General features: G+C 37.7%; 1 protein-coding gene across 2 annotated transcripts in view; it reads left to right on the top strand.

Annotated features, from left to right (window-relative positions):
- Window positions 1-21,901, top strand: part of GUCY1B3 (guanylate cyclase 1, soluble, beta 3) — a 44,199-nt gene that overhangs the window by 234 nt on the left and 22,064 nt on the right. For both annotated transcript variants that reach the window (XM_010586103.1, XM_010586102.1), the window contains exons 2-3: window positions 16,446-16,546; window positions 17,541-17,659. In XM_010586103.1, the coding sequence (XP_010584405.1) occupies window positions 17,567-17,659 (93 nt within the window). In that variant the 5' untranslated portion in view covers window positions 16,446-16,546; window positions 17,541-17,566. The remainder of the gene's footprint in view (window positions 1-16,445; window positions 16,547-17,540; window positions 17,660-21,901) is intronic.

The raw sequence follows: 21,901 nt of genomic DNA, 5'->3' as shown, positions 1-21,901 counted from the left end.
TGCCGCCCCGCGCGGCTCTCCGTTACCGGCAGGGCTGTATAAACGTCTGTTGCCTGGCAGCGGTCCCCAGCCGTGCCGAGACCATCCCGGTTCTTGCCGCCTTTCGTCCCGCTCGGGGCCTTTCTTAACGCCACAGAGACCCGTCTTGTTCCATCTTTACCGATCTCCGGGAGCCGCAGTGGTGGCATTGATCCCTGTGGTTCCCTCGATTACACAAAGTATATGGCAGAAACAATGTGCGGGCAAAACGTCCCAGAAACCACGGAAGCCCTTCCTTGACTCAGACCAGCAGGTGAACCATGCAACAGTTAGATCTCTTTGCGCTCCTGAAGGAACTGAAATACAGTTTTTAGCTAGTAAACTCTATCTAAAACTAGTGTGAGATTCTGGTAATGTGCTCAGCTTGAAATTAAAAGAAGTCACTGCTATAGAAAAATACGTATAAGAATGTTTTTTTGCTTTCTTTTCTTGAACCTGATTTCTTGTGTCCAACCCTTGTTTGTCTGGCAGTATAGCATTCTTCCAAGGAGATGACTGTCTTCACTTTAAACTTTTGATGAATTATGGGACTGCACAAAAAGTTTGAAATGGGTAGTGCAAACAAAATTCTATTTACCATTGATACTTGGGTAAACTACAAGAAATATTTTTAAAAAGACGTAAGTGCTTACAGAGCTGTGAACTTACTTTGTAAGGCTTCAGGTAGCTATGTAGTTAGACGAAAGGGTTTAATATCTTTTGATATTGTAGGTTTTAAGGGAGGAGCAGATTATCCAACTTGGAGAAAGTGGTCTTCTTTCAACTGGACACCTTCTTCTGCACTCCTCTCTCCCATTTATTTTGGGCCAATTTTAATATGCCAGCGTAGCTGTCTTGCCATTGTCCTAATACAATTTTTGGAGTTAAGGGCCTGCTCTTGACTGTGAGATTTTTGTGACCATGACACTTTTTTTCATTAATCCATTCATTAAGTATGTCGTAATCTTGTACAGTACCACGAAATCAGAGAATCATAGAAATGTTGGTTTGAAGGGACCCCTGGAAGTCATCTAGGCCAGTCTCTGTTCCAGCCAGGACTGTTACCAGCACTAGATCAGGGCTCAGCTGTGACTTTTGTCTAGCTGAGTCTTTAAAATCACCAAAGATGGAGGGCCCACAGTTCTGGTTCAGCAGACATTCACTGTTCGAATGATCCCTGACATCTATAACACTCTTTGCAAATGCAGTTCTATAGATTGCATAGATGAATCTTCAGCGAATGCCACACAGTTTTGTGTTGTAAGTTAAGTGAGCTATAAAAGTTTATTTTTCTTACATACCTTATCTAAACGCACTGATCTAGTTCGGATTCTTATGGTTTGATACTGGTTTTATACAATACATGTAAGTTAAGAGACAATAAAAAAATAGTGATACATCATTTTCTATGAAAATTATAGTAAAATATGTATAAAATTTAAGAAAGAATGTTCACACTTTCCTGGCATGCCATCCCTTGCCAAGATGCCTTTGAGTATTATGGTCCACTTTTGTCCAGATTACCCACTGAACAGAATTTGTGTTTAAGATTAATCCATCTGAGAAGATACAAAGTCTCATCTTCTAGTACAAGATCATGCTGCAGACTGCCAGAACTGGGTCATAGTTCCTGATGCATCCTATCTCTTAAGATTTTACACACATCTTATAGAATACTGAAGATAACTAAAGCCTATGAGGAGTATTAGTCACTTAACGTTTTGGACAAATTTTAATGGAAAGATACGAAACACTTTGCTAAGGTCAGCTGTGAAAATTCAGGGACCTGCTACATCCTGTTTCTGTTTCAGCTGAGAAACATTTCTATTGTGTAGCAGCCCAACAGCTAGGCTCTGCTATTAACTCACAGGGAAGATGGCTTTCTGGAAGGAAACTGTACCACACCACCACCCAAACAGAAGAATGGTACATGATCTGCAAAAAAGAAACAGCATATATGCAACAGCTGCCATAGCTCCTTATGCAAAAGGTGTTTGCAACAGAGTATTTATTCAGCAGGATTTATCTTAGAAAGTAGTGTATCCTAGAGTTTAGAAACCAGCAAACAAACCCCTATATACCTAACTGGAACAGATTATAGTGGTGCTGGTTTAGGGGATGGCACAGGGTCAACCAATAGCCACTAAATATTTGTTGGTTTAGGTACTTTAAGTTCCTGTGGTGCACTTACAGAGATGTTGTGGAAGAGGTTAGATGTTTTACCTTATGTAAGCAAATACAGACTTCTTGCAAAGGCTTTGTTAGAACTCTTAATCATTTAGGAAACAGTGGGAAGATGCAGACCAGTGTTGTGGCATGCTGGGTTGAATCAGTTGAATTGCTGATGATTGAGTTGGAGGAGTAATTGTTGAAGTCAACAGTCTTTGGCTGTTTAAAAAAAATGAGAGGAACTTTGCACTGTTAGTGTGGTTGAATTTGCAACAACTTAAGCATTTCTGTGAAGCAGAAAGGCCTCTGGGTAGTTCAGTACAAAATTTGGCATCTAAGCTTTTTTTTTTTCTTTTTTAATGTTGAACTGATCGCATACTGCTATTTTGTTCTCCCTGCAGTCACTGCAGAAGCTGTGAATCAGCATTGCAGAGTGGTGGGTTGTGATTGCTGAGTGATTCTCAAGTGCCAGTGGGTGAATTTTTACTTAATATTGATAGAAGTGAAAAGAAAACATAGAACTGAATAAACTGAAGTAATGAAAACAGGTCATTCTTCAAACAAGTACATTCAGAAGAGTTAAATACTGAATTGAAAGGAAGCATGAAAACTCTTGTCTACTGGAACTTCTTTGGTCAAAAGTGACATTGAATGAAGTTCTTAAATATAGAATTTGGGAGACCAAGTAGTTGAATTTGATGCTCTTATGAGAGCGGTGTTTTCGTTGCCATCGCTTACTGTTAACTGAGTGAGATTGAGGATTTCAAGTCTCCGTTTCTGCTATTTAATTAATTTTCCAACATTCTTGTGAAACCATGATCTATCTGAAAAAGATACATACTGATTTTGTTTTTAAATGTCCCAGTGTAGAATTCTTGGGAAAGTTAGACTCCATGTTTTTTTCATTGACTTTTAAGACAGAGCATAACTATAAACAACGGACTTTTTTTTACAGATCAGGCAACCTTTACAATGAGGGACTAAGCTCATGGAAAAATTACAGTATATACTCTGAAATTTTACTGAATATCAGTTTTGTCAGCTCAATGGAAATATGGCTTGGTTTTGCTAAAGAACTAGAATTAAAATGCTTAAAACCCAAAACAATTCAAACCCATGTATTTCTGAACCAACATTGTTGATCCCAAATAGGTTGAATTCCAAATAAGGTGAAGAAAGCTGTCATATGAGCAATGAAAGGTAGTCATGATTTATGGAGCCTTTATTCATTTTCACAACCGCAATGTCTCAAAAATTTGTTTCTCCATAGTTTTTCTCTGGCTACCACTCATAGAATTGAGAATTTGGGCTTGTGGACAGTTTTTTGTGATGAAGCCCTAGAAGAGTTAGAGGGATTTAGCAAAGCTGGATGGGAGAGGAGGAGTGAGAGCCACTTGGGAGAGTCCTGCAGTAGCAGATTTTTCTTAGTGGAAAGTGAAGATGATTCAGCATAATAATTTCTTTTGCTTACTGGCAGTTGTAAGCTGCATGTACACTTCTCATTGTAGTTTACTCCTTTGGTCCTTGAAAGGGGAGACTTATGACCTGGAATACATGGAGACGTGCTTATTTGATCAGCACTTCACTAGCTCTGCAAAGAGTTATTAGTAAGTAAATTGTTACTTAGAGCTGTTAACCACATTTTTGCTGAGAAGACACTTTTGATTTGTCCCTTCCCTGCTTAAGAGAAAACCTCTCTCAAATCCCTTATTTTGTCATTGTTACATCTAGAGGACGATTTTAGATTTTGTGGCCACAATTGCAATGGCTTGAAAAGATGGTTCTCAAGATTCCTTTGGCATTAGATATCTTCAATTCCTCTGCAGCCAACATAAACACTAGCTAACATAAACTAAAAATTGTCAGGCCTGACCATTCTCACATACATGCAGTTGTGTGCTCATGTCTGATCAAGGCCAAATTTGTACTGCTGGATGATATGGTAGTGTGTGAGCATGATAGTAAGTAGTGTGTGTGGAATTACTGTCTATGTACCTGTCCAAAACAAAACAGAGAGATTACTCACATTAAAAAAAAAAAAAAAAATCCAAGGCATATGAAGCTCTGTCTTTGCTGGTCTGTTTTTGTGGTGGACATATTTAAACAGGTGTGTGGTTACATGTTTTTGAAAGGGGCTTCTATCATGATAAAATCTGAGCTATTCTACAACTGGTGTCACATCTGGCTGAGCTGAATGAACAGCCAATATATGTGAAATTCTGTGCACTCCGTTCAGCAGCTCTAAAGGTTTAATTGTGTAACAAGCATTAACAGGGATGTCTTCTTGAAACAGCTCCAGGACAATATGTGGGAGCTAGAGCAATGTTGTCAGCAGGGAGTATGTAATAGTCATTTATCCTGTGTTTCCCAACAGTATCCCTCTGTGTTTGACTAAATGAATACAGGGTTTTCCCACGGGCTCTTAAATCTGAATTTAGGCCAGGTTAGATGCTCAGACTGTGACACTTTCAAATATATTACCAAGAAAAGGAAGGAGAACTCAAATATCTTATTAAGAAATGCATTAAAATGCTTCATCACAAGACTGTAGAATAAATTAGTATTTTTCCCACAGAGGTACATGAAAGATACGGTTTTGGGAAATGAAATGGCACAACCAGTCAACTGCAGTCTTCATCTTTCTTCTGTTTCTGTGGTAGAAGTACCCACAAAAACATGTGTAGCCTGATGAGCATGGAAAAACTAAAACAGAAGTTGGAAACTCTGTGTTTGCAAAAACTAACTACCTAGAGGTCAAACCACTTTTTAATTGATTCTAGAAAATAATATCTGTGTTGAAGCTTGCACAGTAGGAAAATAGGCATTTTGAGCCTCAGGAGCCATGTATCCTTTGCTGGCTGTACCTTAGCGTGGGATGCAGAAAGCAAGTAAGAGTCTTATTTTTCTGGTGCTCCATGCTTGATGTAGAATTAAGGCATCATCCTGCCTTTGCCCTTTTTTGTCCTCTTTTTGTGGGTTAGGCTGGTATGTGCTGTCCACATATGCTCTTAAATGCCAAGACTCGAGGTCTGGGGAGCCTGCTAGGTGGCACAAACTTTACGTGGACCCAATGGTCTGAAAGTGCACACAAAGGAGGAGCAGAAAGTCAATCAGTTTTCCTGTGAGGAAGGAAATTTTTGTTGTTCTCCCCCAGATTTCACATGTTATCATCTACCAAGGTTCCAGGCTAGTTAAGTCTTCAGAACTTGTTTTCTGTAACTGTCCTTTTGTGGTTAAAATGGTGAAACACAGGGTTGAGGAAGTATCCTGGTGTAATGTAAGTGGAAAGCTTCTCTCCTCAGTCTCAGTCTGGGTTCAACTGAAGTGGTAGAAAACTGTACAATACTGGGGAGTGAAATAAACTGCAGGGCTATCATTTGCCTTTAGAAAAGTAAGCAGACTTAGAAAATTCTGCATCATATTGGTAAAGGTTGACATAGGTCAGACTTTAGTTACTCAGTGTTGCTTTTGCCGTAAAATACAGGTGATTTAAGAATACATGTTTACTGGGTAAATTTTCAAAGGTATTCCTAGCAGTTAGGTACATAGGTGTTGTTGCAGGTTGGCTAGTTAAGTCAGGAGAGGTAGATGCTTTTATTTATTTATGCATTTAAAAATGTCCTCCACTGACTTTCACTAGAATATAGATACTTAGGAACTCATTGACAGGATGTGATATTCTGATTAATTTTATTTGCAGTTATATTCCAAAATAGTAAATAATATAAAATCAAATAATGTAATAGAAAATCTACTCATCTCTGCCTTTAAGAATATATTGCACGTTTTTTTACAGAGGGCAGAATTGGATTTTTTTCAAACTTGCATTGTTTCCTGGGAATTTCTCACATAGCAAAAACTGTCCATTTTTATGCTTCTTTAACAAAGCAAAAAATAAAAAAACTTTTGTAGCTGCAGAATAAAGGCACTAGCTTGACTTACTGTGTCTGTATACTGAGTTCAGTATGTCACCTTGTCACAGATGTTTTTTTCTGCTTACTAATATGGCAAACCAGAATTTACATTTGTTGACAAATCCTGTAAAAATCAAGGTTTTGCCTTATTACTGTTGCTTAGCACAATGTTTAGATGTAATAATAATTTATACATAGTATCATTTGCCTTTTCGGAAACCTAGAAAAATATGCACAAAAGCTGTAATGGAAGGCTGTTGTTACAAATTGCAACAGTAAGCTCTTAGGAGGTGTTGGAGTTCAGGTAACTTGTAGGTCTGATGCTGGTGTCATGTGAAGTCCATGAAAGCTGTGTTTTGAGCATAAAAAGTGCTGAGTACCTCGAAAAAACAGGTCCACCTGTCTCAAACTGGGCACCCAAAATTAATGAAACTTTTTTGAGCCGTGGTAGTCTTGGCCATTTAAAATGGAGATGATATAATTGGCCTCACGAGCTTGTTGGAGAGCTAATTAATGCTTGTGCATGCAAATAGTATAGGGATCAATTCCACAGGAAGGCTTGTTAGAAAGGAATAATTCTATCTTCAGAGCTGGATTTGAAGACTATGCTGTAAATCAAGCCTGAGGTTATAAATCAATGAATGGGATAAAATAAAATATGGAATAGTTGTGCATTAAATGAGTATGATCTAGCCTCAGTACTGAAAGAACTGGTACCCTGGAGGAAAAGGAACAGGTTCTGTGGGCTCACGGGTGTGACTGCTAGGCTGTGTCATGCAGGCTCAGGGAGAGGCAGGGAGATGCGGCTTGCAGCAAACTTCACTAATGTTGCTATGAGTGGTACCTGAGTCTATCTTTCCTGCTTTTGCAAAACAAGAAAAAAAAATTCTTATGGCTCTTTATGAGACACTCATTTTATTTCTTCATAATCATTCTGGAAAATGTCATGTTTTCTAAGTTTTCAGCTGACTGTAGTTTCTATATATGGGGCAACCCTTTTTAAAAAGCATGTAAAACAGTACCATAGTCTATACCAATCTGTCTACAGTGTTATTGGTGTCACTTCTGCTAGGAGACAAGATGGATAATCATCAGCTTAGAATGTAAAGTTTTTGGAGAAACTATATTTGTATATGTAGATACATATGCATATAAATATTTATGTGTATGTATATGTGTTTGTGTGTGTGTGTGCATGTTATGTCTACATAACCACAACGTGGCCTGGGCAATAAAAATGCAAACTAAACCAGAGGTAAGAGTCAAAGATCTGTACAAAATGTGAGGTGTGGCATTTCAGTTAGTTATCATGTGTAGTTGAAGTGACTGAAAAGTCTTCCAGTTATTTGTGGTATTTCTCAACAAGGGCTGATTCGGAAGAGAACCTTGGTGCCAAACTCTTTTTCAACATGTAAGTGTAGGTTTGGATGTGCCTAGGACTTCAATTTTTTTGATCCTGTTAACGCCTTTGGGATTTCTCCTATCAAATTGCTGGCTTTCCTATTCCTTAGGTACTTCTCTTGCCAGGAACTGTACAAAAAGTCTGGGTGGCTAACAAGTGGGTTATGGGTTTTACCACATAGACATGTATAGCTGTATATTGTAGTGGTGGTCATCAGGCCCGTGAGGATCATCTCTCCTGCTTTGTTGAACTGCTGTGAGCTTGCTCAGTATGTCCCTTTCCCAGCCCACAACTAATTTATTATAAAGAATGCTTGCTTTACAGTTTACCTAAAGTTGCTATTCTTTCATGCTCAAAAATGTTGCAGACATTCTGTCTTAATTATCTTAATTGTCTTCTCACCACTAAGACTGATGAAAAAATAGACTATTCACTAGAGTTTTAGTTTGGAAGTCCATACTTATTTTGGGTCATGTAGGACTCAGTTATAACTAATTGCATTGGTCTGTGAAAAAACATGAAAATTTAATTTTCACTGCCTTCTTAGCACCATGTGGGTTTACCCAGTGCTGAAGATGGAGTGTTCTATTCAATCAATCTCATAACAGTTTTTAAAAAAATACAGAATACTTATAAATAGATGTCAGAAAGAGACTTTGGAAAGCCATTAGTTGTGAAAGGACAATAGATTAATTTTTTAAATCCATATACCTCTTAACATTAACGAGTGTTTATCCAGAAAGTGGCATTAAGTAGGAACATTTATTGTTGTTTATATTTCTAAGTCCTTATTTCATACTATTCCAAAGGTCTAAGCAATATTTTTTTTAAGTTTTCTTAAAACTAATACTGAATAGATGATTCTTCATAGTTCTGGAGGTTAATATTCACAAGATTTGTAGGGTCAGTACACTATACTTCCTGCTCCTTCAGTTCCTCACAGTGGAAGGACCTGCTTGGAGTTCAGGAGTTTAAACTGTGTGGATGCCAAATTCCTTAATTCATCTGGGAAAGACTTGGCTAAAAGGAAATAGTGGCATGTTGTGAAACATAGTGTGAGTGTTCTTGCAGTATCTCTCAGGTACTTTGCAGTTTTCCCAGAACTGGGAAGTGTTTTTAGACCTGTCAGGATACCGTGTGTTATAAACATATTGCTCTTATAAATGAAATGCTTAAAAGAGTATTTTGTAAATACCGTTCCTTTTAGTCCACTTATGTAAAAGGAAGCAAAATAATACCAGCTTTATATTTTTAATAATATTTTTAGTATTTGGAGTAGTAGCAAAGAACTTGTGCATTTGTTAACTGTATCTTCTAGGATTATCTTGTTTTGAAAACCTACATTAAACACTCTCATATCCAGCCTGTAAAACTGGGAAATAGCTCAGAACTCTGAATTCTATAAATACACCTATTTACTTTACCCAGAATGTCATTTTCCTGGACAGATTCCCATTTTTATTTAATCTTGTAACTTAATATAATTTATGTTTTTCCCAGCTGGGTGTTTTAAAATATCTCTGGACCATCCACAATATGTATGAGTCTATTTTCTTTTTTTCCTTTTGGGAGGAGTGAAAAAAGTGGTTCAATATTTTTAATAATTTTTAGCAAAGCATCTTTGTGAAATACATGAAAAAAAGACACAAAGCATTTTGAAAACACAAACCATCTGTGAAGTAATATAATGAGCAGTGAGTTTGCCATTTTAATGTAAAAGAGATGTGAAGATGATGATTCTGGTTTTACTGATACCATCTTTAGTTCTGACACATGTAATTCTGTTTAATAGTGTTACTCTTGGAACAGAATTAAACTTGACATGCCCCTATCAGCGAGATCAAAACCATGCTGGGTTTCTAAGTGCAGTAGTGTTATTTTGTCATTAAGATTGTTTTGACTGGTCTCTTCAGTTTAATGAGCACTTTTTCCATCCTTGGTACACCAAGAATAGTTAAGCACAATGGTGGCAAAAGTCCCAACAGAAACAATACCTATCATGGAAGAAGTCCTGGAGGTGGTCATGGAACTAGCTGTTGTTGTGGTGTGTTCAAGGTTACACACCCAGGGCATGCACTTCAGACTGGAGTTTAGATAGGAAGAGATCCAGTTGTGCTTTTGGGACACTAGGTGATCTGTTAAAGTGACACCAACAGCTTCTAAATAATAATGTTGTATCACAGAGAAGCCTGTGCATCTTCAGGATACAAAGTTCTGGTTCCATGCAGTCTTGTACCATCTTTTTTCCTGTTAGTATCCATTACATTTTCTCAATATTTACTGCATGCTAAATTCTGTAACGGAAGGGTTCTTTTTCTGTAAGAATTTTTTTTAATTCCAGCTTTGACTACAGAGACAGGATAGCAAGTGCTACTTCACAGGAATAAAAAAGTTCTGACAGAAGCAACCTTCTTCTTGATTATGATTTATTCAAATTCCCTTTAAATACTACAATCTGACTGCAAAACTAGATTAAAATCCACTTTGTGCAGAATGGGCTATTTAAGAAAGACCAACCTGACAACTGTGTTGTCTGTAAAATCTCTAAAGATGGTGAAAGAAATCCTTACTACCTCAAAATAGAGAAAATATTTCCTCTGTATGAAATAAAAATATGTGCAATCTGTGGTTAAAAAATCTGCAGTGCAAGATCTATATTGATTTTAAGAATGTTTTTTGTCAGAATGTTTGTCCACACTTAACATTTCATCCATCTCTGTGAATTATTAACATTACCTTTGAACATTAGTAGTGTGTTTTCAAATACTAAACTAGTTTCACAATGGGAAAGACTTTCAAAGGGCCCATTGTACACATGTAGTATCACCTGTAACGCTATTCTGTGCTGCTAGACCAACAGCAGTTTGGGGGGTATTAGCATGACTAATGGAGGAAAGGCTGCTTTAAGACTTGATCCTGCTTTGATCTACTCAACAGGAATTTTTCCATTGATTTCAAAGTCAAATCTATACGTGAAAAATGGCTTCTCTATAGCTGTGTTATTTTCCATGGTGCAATGGTTAAGGTTCTTTTTTCCCAAGTAAACTTCCTCACATTAACCTGGATAACATAAACATTCTGGAGGAAAACAAAGGCATTTTAGAAAAGTCTGGACTGGAATCTATGTTTCCCACAATTTGAATAGCTCTGTGTAATCATTCAAAATTAGTCTAGAGTAAATAAAAAGGGCTGCCAGACTGTAGCAGTTAGGACAGGCATAACATAGGATGTAAGTTTTGAACCATGAAATGTTACATCCCATGTGCTGACAACAGGAGTCAGTTTGGGCAAAAGCATTAAAATCCTGGAATTTTTTCAAGTTTTGAATGTAAACTTACTAGGGAACAAAGCACACCCTTCTTTTGTCTCTAGAAATGTAAATGAGACATTAATTATAAATTCTGTTCTGTTTGACTTAGTTATTTTGAATGAAAGGCCATATGAAAGTTAAAGTTTGCTACTGTTGTGCTGCTGCTTCACTAAAGAATTAACCAGGTCTTGGGAATTTGCCAGAGCTTGTTGCTTTTGGCTCATTTCCAGTCAAGCCCTTAAGAAAGCCACCAACATGTTATTGCTTTTAATGCCTTTGTGATCAAACACTGCGGTCTGCAGAAAACATTAGAGCTATGCTAATTTACTCACATAATTTTATCTGGTCAAAAACTGGGAATAAAGATTGCAGCAAAACATTTCAAAGGAAATGCCACGGTTTTATAAAAAGCTATGGGTTATGGTCAGCCAAATGTAAATTCTTTGCATCTAAGGATGCTGTGTTATATTGCAGTTCTAATCTCAGCTCATGAACCATCCATCAGCCAGGAGAGGGAAGCTGTTCAGATGAGAAAAGTTGCAGCCTTCTGCTCTTTTAAAGTTCATGTACTCAGGTTTGTAGCCATACTTCTCTTTTGCACACAGGCAGGTTTGTTTTCATACGTGGTACTGGTAGATTATGGAGTTAAAACCAGCTATGTCACACTGGAGGAATTACTGTTGATGGACAGCCAACCACAGCAGCTCTGCAAAGCTGACAAAGCAGCCTCACTTTTAGTATTAGTTATAATGGTTTTCACAACACTGTCATATATGTCTTCATATCACTCTTGTAGAACCAGTTCCTTAGTGTCAATGCAGGCAGCTTTGACAGATCAGGCAAGGGTAAGGTAATTAGGTGAGAAAACTGCAGCCATGAGGAAACAAGCTAAGGATTGCCCATTCACCTGAATGAACATTTCAATGACTTCATCCTGTTTCCTAGACTGCTGGTGGTCACATCATAGTCAGCCTCTCTGGTGCTGATAGCTGTGATGCTACGCTCTCTGAAACAAGTTTATTAGAGGACCTGCAATTTTGTAGACTTGCTGAAGGACAAGTGCCTCTGTAAAAATAGGAGTGTTTTCACATTGCGTTGGCCATTTTGGATAAGCTTACAGTAGCATTTCCCCATCACATGTAGTCTTAAGGCTAATCAAATATTTCAGAGAGAAAGACTTTTGGAAGTTCTCACTGCTGTCAGATTACTGAGGGAGGCAGAAAGGCTTCAGAAGCTGCAGACCCAGCTCACTGGAGGCAGGGGAAAGGCAGACTTCACTGAACCTCCTATCTTGTTTGTCCTCAGCCACTCGGTCTGGCTACATGCTGTTCTGTATGCACAGCAACTTCTGCGACCAGGTGATGAAGCAGACAGGGAAATCCATCAGCAGAAAAATAACCCAGAAAAACAAGTATCTAACTGAATTATATTTCAGCTCAGCATCCAGCTAAACAATTGGGATGTACCAGCACAACAGGGCTTAGAGGTATGGAGAAGGAATTGTCCTGGAAAGGAAGAAAAAAGTTCTGGAGTTTAATACTTTTCAAGCACAGGCTTTAAAAAGGCAGTTTATCTTTAGACACATGTTTAGATCAGACATTGTCATGGTATTTGCCATATTTGTAGTACAAGCAAAGAGATTTTTGCCCACATTGTTTTGAGTGAGGAGTGTAATCCTCTGCAGGAGTAAATATTTGCTTTGACAATTTTTTTAGAAAAAATTCCCAAAATAAGATTAGCTTTTGTTGGATTACATTTTTTAAAAATATATTTTTCTCTGTCTTTTTAAAATAAAAATAACTAAAGGGCAGGACTTTTTTTTTGTTTTGGAGTATTAGCCTGCAGTACAAGCACTGGGTCCTTTGCTGTATGGCTGGAACACCCAGCAAGACTGCTATTACTGAGGAAGAGTGAAGCCTTAGAGCAGTGAGTTTCACCCCAGACAATTATATCCAAGGAATGCAGATGTGATTGCTAACTGAACTATTTTTTGTATAACTTTATCAATAACGTTATTTTAATGGGAAATAAATCATTAAGGCTACAGAGAGGATGGCTGCTGAGTGATCCAAAGGATCTAGAGAAGACTGGAGAAAAACAAAGCAGCTAAAATAATCTAAATGGAATAGGCATTGAAATAACCAGTGGTGATTTTAAAAAGTGGTGGCTCAGAGAAACTGGAGGTATTGAAGAAAAACTTGACAAAGTAAACTAAAGGCAAATAAATAAGAAAAAAGAAAGCATGGCTTGGTGCAGAGAAGGAAACAGGAAAAGTTCCAGTCAATGCAAGTGGAAAGAAATGTAAGAAGTTTTGAAAGAGAAAACAGCATCATCAAACTGGGTCAATTTTTAATAGAGAAAATTCTCACACACAATGTGTGTCTACTGGATTATGCAAGTATGCAGTATTTTTGAGGATGTTCATTGCTTTTCCAGATGTGTTATCCTTTGTGGTTTGGCTGAGATCAGAGAGACTAAAAGCACAGCGTGTATCAGAGATGTGGGAAAGTTTGTTCACCCTTTGCAAACTTCCCTCCAAACTGTATCTGACTTCCAGTTACATACCATGTGGAATGAGAATCAAAGAATCAAGATGGTTTTCTTTTCTCATACTAATTTCAGTTCAGTTCTTAGGAAATGTAAACTCTACCTTCTTGTCCCTGACTGACCTAATATGCTTCAAGACAAAGTTTCCCACTAATAACTCCAGCTCTCCTCCGACTTAGGAAAAGAAGGAATACATGGTATGGGACCTGTTTTCAGGAATCAGTGAGACTTGATATCCTGCAGGCTGATCTGAAGTTTTCAGAGAATGGCTGGGGAAGAGAACCAGAAGTACTATTTTGGAGTACGAAAATAAACACCCCCATTAAGTTTATTAATGTTTTTCATGCCATTGAATAGAGAGTGATGTTCCTTTTATGTAGAAATATGTAGGATGTTTAGTCTCACCTCCCCTGTAGCCTTGTCATATTACTTTAGGAAAATTGCTTAGCTTGTTTTTAGCTCATTGTGCCCATTCATAGAGTGAGTATAAAAATGTGTATTTCAAGTAGCAGTTACAAGACTTCATTAATTAATTTTAAAAAGTAGATGTATTTTTGAAATATTAAAAACAATGTAATATAATTTTTGGTCAGTAAGAATGTGATGAGCATGATTAAAGGAAGATAAAGAGGAAAAAGAAAATAATGGGTTCCAGACTTCCATTGATAAGTGAGCAGATTATCAAAGACTGATGATTACTAATAAGAGGGTTAAAAGACAAGTAATTTCATTTAGGTCAATAGAATACTACCATATGAGGTTGGAATCAGGCCTTATCAGCAGTACCATTTGCCATCTAGCAGTTTTAAGATGAACAAGAGCACTTAATTCTCAGACCTTTCTCCCCTTTGAGTAACACAGAAAATGTTTCTGTTTGTATGGCTGGATAGTTCCACTACAACTGTAAATGCCTGAATTGTTATGCAGGCATTATTATTTTGTATTATTTCATTTTTAAAATAAATTATGCCCGCTCTAGAAAATTGGAATCTAAGTTTCAGTCAAAGACTTTTTTGATTGATGGTTGATCATGTTATGATGATGGAGACAAAGATTTTGATGTAAAAGGGGATGCAGGATTTTACGTAGTAGATTTAGAGTCTACTTTTTGTACATTTATAATTCTTCTGATGACCACTAGAAGTTTAGAGCAGTTAGAAGTATTGGCTGTTAAACTGTATATTTGAGCTTGATCTGAAAGAGCATTTCTGTCCTACTCTGGTAAAAACCCTTCATTACCATGGTACTAGTAAATAATTTTTTACTCATGGTTCTCTTTCATTTATATGTTAGAAAAATAATTATTCCAGTCCTGAGCTGATAAATGTCTTGATTTGCTTGACAAGTGCTTATTTTTTATAAAAAACTACCTTATCATCTGCCTTTTTGATACTTTTTCTAATTCTAAGGCTTTTTCTGAAGAATAACTCCCTGTACTGATTTTTTTTTTTGGTGTGACATACAAAGCTGTGATTCAGTCATTCTCTTGTAGGCTTTCCTACCTCTTTGCCTTTCTTCTGTCTTTCTGAAGTGTTCTGCAGCATAAAGCTGCGTTTAGATGAAACAGTATCTTTTCTTTTTAATGAGGTAGCTGTGACCCTCCACCTGCAAAGATCCTGTCGAGGCCATGATCATATTCATTTTGCTGAGCCAAAATACATTCTAAGCACATAAATTAATAGTATGAGTACCTTCAAATGTCTCCTCTTTTGTCACTATTTCTGCAAAGCACATTGTCTCTATAGAGAGTCATTGTAAGCGAGACCGCAGAAGGTGAGCAGCTATTATAAAAATTATACTGAGAAAGGAGGCTATGCTCCTTTGCCAGATAAGGACTTAAACAAACAGAGCATGGCTTCAGCAGAGACCACAGTGTGCCTCCTGCACATCCCCCTCTCTCTGCTGAAGGAGAATGTGCCAGGGGATGAGGAGCAAACACAGAAGTGACTTGCACTTGCAACAGGGCAGTGTCGTGGCCACATCCACTGGCATGCTTTATGTGCGGCAGGACCAGCCGCACAGGGCAGCTGGCCCTTCAGGGTCCTGGGGTCTACTTGCCCATGCAAGTGCTCCTTGTCTGGAGCTGGGACTTGGCCACCGCTGCAGCACCAGTGGCTTGGCTCCTGTGTTAAGCATGTGGGGTAAAAAAGGAGGAAGACACTTGTGGGCCCTCCCTAGTAACTGACTTGTGTCAAATGCAAGGTTTCAACTTGTTTTCCTCAGGAAGAAAAAAGCCTACAGTTGTGCTGCCTTTTGGACAAGCTGCTGACTCAATGTTCAAGCTGAAGAGAATAATGAATGATCCTGAAAAACAAAGGAGTTGTTTGGTTTTGCTTTTTACTTAGCAGCAGTAGTAAATGTACACGTGACATATACATGAGTCTTGTCTTAAACCTGGGGTTGAGAATTGTTTTATTTAGTGAAGAATGTATTTTTTTATTGTGCTTTAGCTAAGTGGTGACACTTTACTCATGAAGAACTGATGTGCAATGTGAAAACAAGGCCTTACAAAATCCTAGCATCTTCCCCCCACCCCCACCCCCCACCCCCATCTACTGGGCATGTGCAGAAGTCTGAAAAAAAGGTATTTGATTAGGTACCTACATCCGAAATTTAGATTCCTCTTTGAAGATATATGCAAATGGTTGTTAAAAACATCCCATGCCTTTTGTAAATAAAGTGTAATCAAAATCGGAAGGACTAAAAACACTTGCTTAAAAAGTGTTTAAAGATCCCATCTTGGGCTGGATTATTGGATATTCCCCTATTTTAAAATGCAAATCCTCTCTTTGTTAGTTCAGCAACTTCTTTGTCAGGTTCTGTTCTGAAAATTTGTGTTTATTTTCTCACAGCTAATTACTATTTTCAGAACACATGTGGTCTGAAATATTTGTATTGTACCTTAATGACTCTGAGATGATCAATAAACAGATTTAGTTGCAATTTTCTATCTTAACTAACTTCTTAAAGGTAGAACCTACAAACTTATTTTATTTAAAAGACTGGTATCAAACAATATGTAATTTGTTTATCGATATGGTGCTTCTTCCTCAACCAAAAAGATTTTGTTCTGTTTTCTTTTTAGGAAGGAGGCACAGCTGGATGAAGAAGGGCAGTTTCTTGTCAGAATAATTTATGATGATTCCAAAACGTATGATCTGGTTGCAGCTGCAAGCAAGGTCCTCAGTAAGTAATACGGATATCTTCTTTTCCCATTCATCACATAAAAGATAAACACCTCCACAAGAATCTGTGTAGCAGAGAGAAATAGGATTTAGCACAGAGGAAGTGAAAACAGGGTATTGGTCAAAAAGAGAATTTTTCAAATATCTCAGAAGAAAGAATTCTATATTTTTATCTAAGACATTATTCCTTTTGTTCCTTGAAGTAATTTTTATTGCTTCCAAAGTATTCCAAGTCATAGGTACACCTTAAACTGCAGTAATATACCTCATCCACAGAGCATAGTCGGTGTTACAAGCAGTCATGAAGTAAAAATATACTGCTGTAACTACCTTGCCAGCACACCCAGGTTTCAACCACTGCCACAAGAGCAGCCTGTGAATGAATCCTTGCTGAGTTACATAAATGTTTGTGGCATGGGCACATCTCATTTCATATCTGCCATTGATTTGGGTTCCATTCATTTTCAATCATTGCAGCTCTTGTCTGGAATTTAAAAGGTAGAATTATGCCTGTCAGCATTATTTTATCTGCAGACCCAAGTGCGTTATGAATTTGTTCTGAATCAGTAATTAGCCAAGAACCCATAAGACTGATGACTGTAGTAGTTATGTTGAATTGGAGCAGCTGATGTGGTTTCATGCTATTGTAAACCAGAAATTACTCCCTTGAGGCGAGCATTACTAACAACTGAGTTCCTTTATTTTCAAGTAGGGATGTCTCATCTGTATCAAAATCTAAAATGCTCTATATGCATGAAATGCACAATGTGGCAAAGTCATAATGGTAATTGGTAAATCCTAATGAAATTCCTGTATTGAATACTCATTATTTGCCATGTGGACCCTGAATCTTGTTTTTCTCATATTCTTGACCTACTGGATGTGGGTAGAGTTTAGGTACTGCCTTTCTTTTTTATGAATACGAGACTGAAGTAGTCAGCAAAGTGCATGAAATGCAGCGTTTGGACTGAATCATATTTTCCTGTTTTAACTAGACCTAAATGCCGGGGAAATTCTTCAAATGTTTGGGAAGATGTTTTTTGTGTTTTGTCAAGAATCTGGTTATGATACAATTCTACGCGTCTTGGGCTCAAATGTCAGAGAGTTTTTGCAGGTAAGAATTTTTTGCAAAATTATTTCAGATACCAGAGGGAAGTATGGTCTAGTCAACAGATTAGTTTGAGATTTGGAGATACAGGTTGTACTGTATCATCTTCCAGTTATTTGTGGAGAGGTATCTGAAAACTTTCTTCCTTGGTATTTATATTCTACAGAGCTTTCCACCGCTCAGCAGTTTTGGCATTGTTGTTCTCTTTCTCTCTCAGTGAATATATTATTCAATTACCTGATAGAGTAATAATTTTCCCATAGCATCTTTGACTGTTCAATTTCATAAAATTGTGTGCTGTAATGAGTTTAAAAACACTGAACTGATTAACTTTTCATGGGAGATTGCGCAAAAGCTGAGTGAAATCTCTATTGATTTTCACTGGATATTTAGCAGCCTCTTGTCATCTGTTCCTTTAAAATCTCTCCAGCAATAATAAGTGAAAAGAGCAGAGTGCATAGTTTGCTGGAATATTAGAATATTTACTTCCATGTCTCACTAACTGCCCCAAAATCTGGATTGTTCCAGAGCATCCTAGATGTAGTCAACCCAGCTTTCTTGTACAAATCCCATGGATTGTAATTGTTGGGTAGACAGATGGGGTATGTGTATGCTCCAACATATGCATACCATATGTGGTCTGTACACTGTTGTCTGTTTATGGGATGTGACATCCTTTATATTTCGTAGCTTCATTCACAGGCTGCCCTCAAAGCAAGCCTTCAGATAAATGTAATTTTTAAAGATGACTCAGGTACTGAAGTTGCTGTTAGGGTTGAGCAAGAATGGGGAAGGAGGTAAAAAAAGGATGTAGCTGGCCCCATTGCCCCATCATTTTGGGTACACATGGATGAGCCAGTCTTTCCCTATTCCTTTCCCTCATCCCCTTTTCCATATAATATACTGCTCTTTCCATTCCTTACCATGTGTGATGATAAAAAGACTGGACAGAGTTGCAGTGCACACCAAACCTCTATAAAAGCATGAACAGCTTACATTTGTATTCTTCTAATGACAGTATTTTAAGCTGCTTTGTTTGAATTTCAGTGTTAACAGATGACATTGGCTATTATATACTTCTGTAAATCTTAACAGGACTAATGTACTAGTAGCTCTGCCAGAAGTGCACTTTTTAGTTTTTTATTATGATGGAAAATGAACGTTACCCATGCTTTATTATTTTTGCATCTTCCAGCAGTCAGATTAGGTCAGGAAGCTGACTTATATACCTATTACAAAAAAGGTGCAGATTGGTTTTAATGTGCTGAACTTTTGTCAAATTCTTAAAATACATGATAGAGTTCCAAAAGGTGCTTCTCAAAATCTGTACTGAGTCCAGGATATACAAAATAGAGGGCTGAAGCTTTTTAAAGCATGTGAAATTATATCTCATATTTATGTTCTGTTTCCCTTGACATCTCAGAGAAAATTTATTCATAGATGAAACACATGTACTTCAAGCTTCATGAAAGAGGAAAAAGATAGTGCAACTAAATCTAATATTTATACTTTCTATGAAAAACACAGGCCTGGAAAAATTGCAAATCATATTGAAAGACACTGTGCCAAAGAGAAGCAGTGTGAAAAGAGGTACCTCCTAAGAAACCCAAAGTGTGCTTTTATGTTACATTCAGTAGTTTTCTACTGAATGAAAATCAAACACTGGAGCAGAGGTTAGTTCTCTTATTTAGGGAATAATTTACATGGCTATTTAGTTGTTCATAATTGCAGTGCAATAAATTTCAGGGGACTAATTCCTCTTAGAAAAGTTTCCAGATGCTCTGTACCATGTGGAGCTGAACACCGTATCTTTGTATTTCAGGTGCCAATCACAACTCTTTTTCTTTTAGACAGGCCAGGATCTGCCTGATTTATTATCACTGCTTCTTCTTGCTTGGAGATCCTTTGTTTCACCATGGAGCTGATCACTGCTGTCCAAAGCTCTAGAATTAGTGTCTCTGGTCTCAGCACAAACTCTGGCATATATCTGAGCAGTCTAGGAGCCAACAATTCAGGGAGAGAGCTTTGCCTATTATTATCTATTACCTGACTGCACCTCTGGCCCACAGCAGGTGAACAAACCAGCAAAAAAAGACATATTTGTTCTTCCAGAAGCTGCAATATCAATTTAGAATGGATGAAACACAACAAAAAATGAGTGGGAGTGACAATGACAATGTCTAAATGACAGGATCTGGGAGTGATTTCAGTTCCTCGGTCAGGAAGCACCTCTCTACTGCTTCTTGACTATGTGTTGTAGCAAGGTTCTGAATTCTGTAAGCTCTTTGCTCACCCCATAATCAGTAGGCATAGGAAGAAAAGACACACTGGGGACTGGAAAGCAGCTGCAATACATCCTGGGCAAATCCCCCACTCTGGATGATTAGAGAGTAAAGACTAAAGGGCGTATCACATGGGCTCGCCTGTGACACTGCTTGGACAAAGTCAGTAATGGGGTAGTAGGGTGGCAAAGTGGTCTTGTAGAATGGGGCTACTGCCGTTGTTAGCAACGCTTGTGCTGGACTTAAATGTTAATAATTAGACAACCATCTTATAAAAATTCTGTCCTTGACATTGGCCATTTCCCATAACAAACTCCTTTTGCAATTCTTCAAGTGTTGATGACTGTGTAACTGGAAGATTATAATCTTTTCCCATGTATCTCCTTAAAAGTTTTTTTCCAAAACGTCAATATATCCCAGCTGTTTCTGAGGCATGGGTACTGAAAGAGCAGTTCTGCACCCAATTAAGGAGATTGTGGGGCACTCCCTTGGAGCCAGTCAGCTCTCTTGCTCTTTTCTCATCCACACTCTTTCAAAGCAGTCTCTTCCAATTTCATTGTCTTGAACCCTGCAAAGATCCTACAGAATTTGCCTTCAAGCATTATACTTTTTGCAATTGAATGCCTGCTAACAGCTGGATTGTTGCCTCTTCAAGTTTTAATTTGGAGGCCTTGATATAGCAACAAAATATGAATTTGAAACAAATTAAAAAAACTGAAGGAGGAAGTTCCAGGCTGAGTGCATCCTACAGAATTAATTTCTAAGAGTCTCATTTCCTCTGGAGGCCTCCCAGGAGAAGAGGCAGCTGTTCGAGCACTTCACAGCTCACATGAAATCAAGTTCAGTATGCTTCCACAAACTTGATGATCGACAGATGCTCATGAAAGGTGGAGAATGGCGCAGACAACACATTGAAAATATTTTCACCTCACTTCTTGTGCTGGCAGAAAACAATATGCAAAGCCTGGTGCTAGCAGCTACCTGGAGGGGTTGGAGAACAACATTTAAAACATGCAGTAATGTTCTGGAATTAAAGTGTAAAGGAGTTACATGAATTTTACAACACAGATAAATAATTATGTGGGTTGCAGCACTATCCAGCAAGGTTGCTCTAGGTTGCTCTTTCTGTGTTAAATATACAGTAAATAGTAAACTGAAGCCTTGATAATTGCTGTATAATCAAAGCCAGAGCTAGCGTTGTGTTCTAAGTGTGATTTTGATCTCATTGTTCTCTTTAATGTCCTTATTAGATATGCCTATCAATTTATAATTTGGCTTTTCTCCCAGATAGCAATTTGTCTGGTCAAAATTTAAATATGTAAGATGTCCAGGATATCAGCTAGAAAAATAGAAGACCTCTTCCCTTTCTTGAATAACCTGTTCTGAAACATTATTACCGCAGCAGTGATATGTTCTATGTGTTCTGTGGATTTTTTCAATTATAATCAAAGAAAGTATGTATTTGAGGTTGGTCTTTCAATCATTTAAAATCTTTACTTTAAAATTTGAGACTTTGTCAGGCTCTGTAAACTTGGGTTGACTGTTATGAAGTCAGAACTAGCCTGTTTCACTGAGAATAAGGAAAAAGTTTCATGTTTATTCAGACATGTGTATTTGTATCTGACACCTAAATTCACATCTGAAAAGGAGATTATAGGGACTAGAATTTGGAAGGGATGAAAATGGATGAGGTACAGGATTGAGAGACACACACAAGGTCTTTAATCATCAGAGTGTTTCAAAATACAGCAGAGTCAAGCATGAATTCTTACTATCTGGAATAATTTTTAATAGTGCTAATTTTGATGCCGTTCATTGTCCAAATATTGCCACAGCAGATAGAAGGAACATCCCAAGCTACCTGAAAACCCTGCTATGATGACAGTTCTACAAATAAGGCAAATGCACAGGGAGTGTGAGCAGTAGGAGAAAAGAGATGTTCAGATTAGACAGAATATGTACTTAC

Source organism: Haliaeetus leucocephalus, unplaced genomic scaffold (genome assembly GCF_000737465.1).
Source record: "Haliaeetus leucocephalus isolate CR32 unplaced genomic scaffold, Haliaeetus_leucocephalus-4.0 Scaffold140, whole genome shotgun sequence".
In the NCBI taxonomy this organism is placed as follows: Eukaryota; Metazoa; Chordata; class Aves; order Accipitriformes; family Accipitridae; genus Haliaeetus; species Haliaeetus leucocephalus.
Note: the sequence above shows the minus strand (reverse complement) of the source record. Positions and strands in the feature narration are given on the sequence as shown.